General features: G+C 43.2%; 1 protein-coding gene across 8 annotated transcripts in view; it reads right to left on the bottom strand.

Moving 5' to 3' along the window:
* Window positions 1-327: 327 nt before the first annotated feature.
* LOC135497584 (coatomer subunit alpha-like) overlaps window positions 328-6,000 on the bottom strand; it is a 28,386-nt gene continuing 22,713 nt past the window's right edge. For all 8 annotated transcript variants that reach the window (XM_064787342.1, XM_064787347.1, XM_064787345.1 and 5 more), the window contains 7 exons: window positions 5,818-5,961; window positions 5,216-5,352; window positions 4,585-4,771; window positions 4,125-4,235; window positions 3,697-3,858; window positions 3,127-3,239; window positions 328-2,167 (listed from right to left, as the gene is read on the bottom strand). In XM_064787342.1, coding sequence (XP_064643412.1) covers window positions 2,026-2,167; window positions 3,127-3,239; window positions 3,697-3,858; window positions 4,125-4,235; window positions 4,585-4,771; window positions 5,216-5,352; window positions 5,818-5,961 — 996 coding nt within the window. In that variant the 3' untranslated portion in view covers window positions 328-2,025. The remainder of the gene's footprint in view (window positions 2,168-3,126; window positions 3,240-3,696; window positions 3,859-4,124; window positions 4,236-4,584; window positions 4,772-5,215; window positions 5,353-5,817; window positions 5,962-6,000) is intronic.

Genomic DNA, 6,000 nt, shown 5'->3' with positions numbered 1-6,000 from the left:
ACCCAGGCCATTGAGCCATGGCGAGTCCAGCCTCCAACTGGAGGCTACCTATTGAAGGCCCTTGTATGGTCCCTGCATCCACCTTACAGCATGCGGACTGTAAGTGTAACAAGGCTGTTCTACTTCCAGGACACCCAGGCCATGGAGCGATGATTAGACTCTCAAAGTCCTGGTGCAGCATTTAGTGTTTGATTGGAAGAAAGTCACACATGCTAAAATATCAAAGTATACAATCAAACTTTTCCATTCAAACGTCGAAGACGGATTTCTATCGATATCTTTAACCATTTCTTTTCAAGACATCAAAAACAATAAACTTAACAACAATTTCTGATGTTTTCCAGTAAATAAGCATAAATAACTTTATTACACGTTATGATAATTTGATAATGAAGTGATTCACACCAATGAACTGGCATTTACATGTGGCATCTAGCGTACACTTCATTCCTTCGAGGACAAAGTTACCGCGTCAACAATATAAACCATCATTGTGATGACAGAAATGAGCAAGCTGTGTCACGTGGGCGCTGCAATCGCTGTCTGGATTGATCAGTAATCCTTATGAAATGCAAGGAACATGACATTTTGCATTAGCGTGACGCTGTTATGTTGAGCCAATTAATGCGTGTTGCGTCATCGTTTATGAAGGTCACTGGTAAAAACATAGTAATGTACAACAACGAGATTAACAGGCACTGAACTACTCAGAAACCGAGGAGTCTTTCTTGCATAAATAGCAATCTATAAATAAGAATTCATACCTTAATATTGGTCGCAAAAAAAAGGCCATTAATTTGGTCTTGCTCAAATAGACGAGGGAGGAAACCACATGTCCTCTAAGGGTTAAAAATGTCAACAAGGTTTTTGAATACAAACACATGTAGAACATGGCCAAATGAGTGCTCACATGGTTAATGGGAAATAATTATATGATAGCATGATCCCCTTTTTACAAGATATTCCTACAAAACATCTCTGTGTCAAGGATATATCATGAACTACATTCAGTAAGCCCCCAGAGACAAGCAGGTCACAACAGATTAAGTCACAACCTTCATCTTTTTGACAGTAATAGATCACATGTATCAGCATCTTCAGAAAAGATACACCTGTCAACGAGCTGGCAGTGATATTCTTCCAAGCACAAGCTCACCTGTGAGTGTTGATAAGGAACACGTGCTCAGCCAGGATCGGCTCCAAGCACAAGCTCACCTGTGAATGTTGATAAGGAACACGTGCTCAGCCAGGATCAGCTCCAAGCACAAGCTCACCTGTGCATGTTGATAAGGAACACGTGCTCAGCCAGGATCAGCTCCAAGCACAAGCTCACCTGTGAGTGTTGATAAGGAACACGTGCTCAGCCAGGATCAGCTCCAAGCACAAGCTCACCTGTGCATGTTGATAAGGAACACGTGCTCAGCCAGGATCAGCTCCAAGCACAAGCTCACCTGTGAGTGTTGATAAGGAACACGTGCTCAGCCAGGATCAGCTCCAAGCACAAGCTCACCTGTGTGTGTTGATAAGGAACACGTGCTCAGCCAGGATCAGCTCCAAGCACAAGCTCACCTGTGTGTGTTGATAAGGAACACGTGCTCAGCCAGGATCAGCTCCAAGCACAAGCTCACCTGTGTGTGTTGATAAGGAACACATGCTCAGCCAGGATCGGCTAAATGTGATCTTGGCATCTCAACATCTTTGCAGCTAACAAAACCAATCTCCAGCACGTGGTTCGTCCGAGAGTGGCTTCACCTGAACACACCATAATTAGGGGAAGCAAGCAGCAGCTAGATTGCATCAACAAACTTCATCACGTCTTACCAATAATCAAATATAGAAATATCACTGCTCATGTCATCACTTACACAAATATATTTTGTCAAAATGCTTGTGAACAAGAAGAAAATCTTCTTTCCAGCTGACACTCCATTATTACAGGACGCATCTTCCAAGTAAGTCACCAGATTGGATCAGATTTATCATGAGGTGCATAAAGTCCAAGGGACAAATATTTAAAGTGAGTGTCTATCTGAACTGGATCTGGCTAATCCTGAGGCCTATACAGTCCTTGCCGATCTCGGTGACTTTAGATACGCGGCACACCTCGCCCTTGTACTGCGGATGATAGCAGGCCTGACTTAGCGGACACTTCACCACTGGTTTACCCCTGGAAGATAATGGCAACAACCTTTGAGTTGAGAAAGAGAGTTGGATGTGTTTGGTGATAATTGATGATAATACATCAAGAAGCCAGGTGAGTGAAAATAATCTAGTCGGAGCCTTGACACAATTATATATTTTCTTTGACAATCCAGTACTGACGAGGCTTTATCAACTGACTAAGATGAAGTCAATTTGAAGCAAGGAGAGAACACTTTTTGTATGAACTGCGGTTTCTGGAAAATGCTGTTCTGATTCAATTCTATGATGGATTTATCCTCTTCTTAATTTGAAAGATTATTTTTATCCCATTGTGTTTTGATCTGTTTACACAAAATGTGACGACGCCCACAACATTATTTTGGATTTTCAAATCGAATCTAAAAATAAGTAAATATGTGGAGGGCGTCACATCATGACTGTTACAAAATCTGGCATATCGTGAGGAATCCTCCCCGGCCCTGGCTAGTGCTGGTCTCTGAGTGCAGAGCACCATGCTGGTGAACATGCAGGAAGCGCCACCCTCCCCGGCCCTGGCTAGTGCTGGTCTCTGAGTGCAGAGCACCATGCTGGTGAACATGCAGGAAGCGCCACCCTCCCCGGCCCTGGCTAGTGCTGGTCTCTGAGTGCAGAGTACCATGCTGGTGAACATGCAGGAAGCGCCACCCTCCCCGGCCCTGGCTAGTGCTGGTCTCTGAGTGCAGAGTACCATGCTGGTGAACATGCAGGAAGCGCCACCCTCCCCGGCCCTGGCTAGTGCTGGTCTCTGAGTGCAGAGCACCATGCTGGTGAACATGCAGGAAGCGCCACCCTCCCCGGCCCTGGCTAGTGCTGGTCTCTGAGTGCAGAGCACCATGCTGGTGAACATGCAGGAAGCGCCACCCTCCCCGGCCCTGACTAGTGCTGGTCTCTGAGTGCAGAGCACCATGCTGGTGAACATGCAGGAAGCGCCACAAGGAAACTTACTTGTAAATCGGTGTGAATGATGCGGCACAGATATCAAATGGATTGTGTTGGTCGTACTTGAGCTCATGGGCGTCCGACGGGTTCTTCTCACAAGCCTGCAGGATCTTACGCGTCTGAAGAGAGATGCCGTTATTTCACCAGGATTGTCTACAATACTTAGATAAGAGCTGCGGTCAACTGGCACATTATCAACTAAAAACAGGTGATCTTGTGATGTGATGTAGGAGGAAACCGGTGGACCAGAAGTCTGAGAGGACGGCAATCCTCTGCACAAGAATTGACTTGTGATCATAAACCACACACAAAAAGACCTTAAAGTGTATTTCCTACAACAAGTACAATGCCCTTCCCTTGCCTCAGTAGATATCAAAGTATCGTCAAGTCATATGCAAGTTACTGATTGGACTCTATTGTCCACATGTTCAGCAGGCCTTATCCAGCTAACTGATCTGCCCAAGACTTATGAATTGGAAATGAGACGCTCCAATTTCACCACAAGAGAAAATGTCAAAATTAGGCTGAATCGTTGGTGTGCGAAATCGCCTTTAACCACCATTCACTTCTACCTACCTGTGTAGCAACTTCTGGTCTCGGTCCACATTCAAGAAGACGTCTGGCAAATGATGCCGCTGTCTTATAATTCTTTAGTTTAAAGAAGAGATTGAGAGCTGTCCTCAAAGTCAGGATGAGATGAACTGACTGGAGATTACAATGTGTGAAGTAGGCTGCCATCTGTAACATTAGATGATTACGATATTAGCAAACATCAAAACTATCTTATTCTTGTAATATTTACAATATAGTTATCCTATCAATGTAAGTAACAATGAAAAATATGTAAATTTAACAACAAAATATCAGACTCAATAGATGTTTAGAGCAAAAGTGACGTCTAATGCAGCAGTCAATGTAAAAGCCAGTACTCGATGGTCAGGCTAACGACAGTCGACACTTTCATGTTTTGTGAATCTTAATCCTATTTGTTTGTATAAACTTACCTCACATATGCGTTTTTGTTCATCAAGAGTTGACTTGGGCATGTCCTTCCGTGTTAACTCCATACTCAAACCAACTATATATTCACGACAAATCTCGAGAAGTTGTTGGGCCTGAAATGAATGAGAATTCTGATGAGCACAAAAGGGAATTCACGCCACTCCCTCCATGACTGTAAATCTCAATATTTCCGCTATCAGTTTCCAGGATTATTGGAATTTTCTCCAAAATGGTCGAATTTTCTCCAAAACTAGACCTTAAATCTGAAGACTCGTTAGAAAGCAATTGAAGATGAACATTGGTGCTGTGCGTAACTGTATGACCTCCTTGAACTGCCAATGGTTGGCCATCAACTACAGGGTGATAAAGTCATTTAACTTTTAAAATCAAGTGTAGACTTTCAACCCAACTTGACATGGCCACATAAACACGAGTAAAACCTGTGAGGCCACTTTACCGTACCTCAGCGATTTCCTGTTTGTTTTGTACGACGAGGAGAGGAATGGTGAGCAGGATGGAGCGGAAGCGCTCAGCCGCCTCCACAAACTTGCCCTGCGTGGTCATCTGGTAGGCACCCTGCAACCGCTGAACCAAGTCGTTTAGTTTTAACCCGACTGCTGCCATCCCACCCTTTGCTCCAGCCTCACGCCTGAAAATAACACATCATTTGACAGATCTGAACAAGCTCCTGCAATAGAGTCAATTGTTGATCATTGAAACAAAATCACTTTTCCCCTAAAATCTTGTTCACGTGCAGATCTGACCGACACATTAGTAAGGTCATGCGTTATGCCTTATGAAGATTAAATGACAGCTGAAATAACTCACAGATGAGAGTTGTCTTTAACTAAAAGAGAGCGTTTAGAACTTGAACATCCAAGTTTCCTTTATGTAAGGAACAAAGAGTCGAAAGATTTGTGACCAACTTTCTTTTGTAAAAGATTTCAAGACTTTCAAACCCACATATTTTCCATGAAATGTTCAGCACTTTAAAACAGGAGCTGAAGTAACATGACATAAAGCATAAAGAGGATGAGAACTAACTGTTCTTAACATGTCACCGCCAGATTATGAAATGACATTCAAATCTTACCAATTTCTGTGAGGATAACCAAACATAGGTGGCGTTGATGGCAGGTTGGCGTACGCAGTGCGGCTGCGAGCGTATGTCTGTAAGAACACCTGTTTATACGGCTCAAAGGCAACGACACCAACTTGATCATGCAACAGCTGGAAGGGAAAGACAAATTACCAAATGAAGGGGGGGTCATAGTTGTAGATGTTTACATTGAAATCCTGAGCCAAATCCATAGTCTTCAATAACCAGAAAAAATAACTCAATAAAGACAGTATGCCTAGCCTTTTCAAAAAACTTGCAGATGATATCTCGGTTTATGTTGCGTTTATCCTCAAATCCCCCAAGATAGATCATGTGTTTCCATATTTGATGATTGAATTAGGCTTCTCAAACATGCTCGATCCCATACGATATCATCATTTTAGGCGCGCTGAACAGTTCAAGTGGTACATTCTGCCGTTAACTGTCTAAATACACAAACTATATGAAATCCAATGTGGCGATCGGATCTTCTTACGCAAAAATAAACAAGGACAAATTAAGAATAGCAAAATTTTGAAAAACGTCTAATGTCAAAAAAGGATGGCTGCGAAATAAATCCTATGTTATGCACTTACCCTCATGGCTGTCTCAAACGAGCCAGCCAGGATATGATCGACTGGCAGCTGTGAATTATTACACCATATCTGGGCCTGGCTTGTGCCCTTGGTCGGTGGTACGAAGTATCCCTCGTCATCTCCACCAGCGATCGGACCAACATCCTTGAACAAAAACACAACATGAGCTCAAACATATCAAGC

This window comes from Lineus longissimus, chromosome 13 (genome assembly GCF_910592395.1).
Source record: "Lineus longissimus chromosome 13, tnLinLong1.2, whole genome shotgun sequence".
In the NCBI taxonomy this organism is placed as follows: Eukaryota; Metazoa; Nemertea; class Pilidiophora; order Heteronemertea; family Lineidae; genus Lineus; species Lineus longissimus.
The sequence above is the reverse complement of the archived record's forward strand: the minus strand, read 5'-3'. Positions and strand labels throughout refer to the sequence as shown.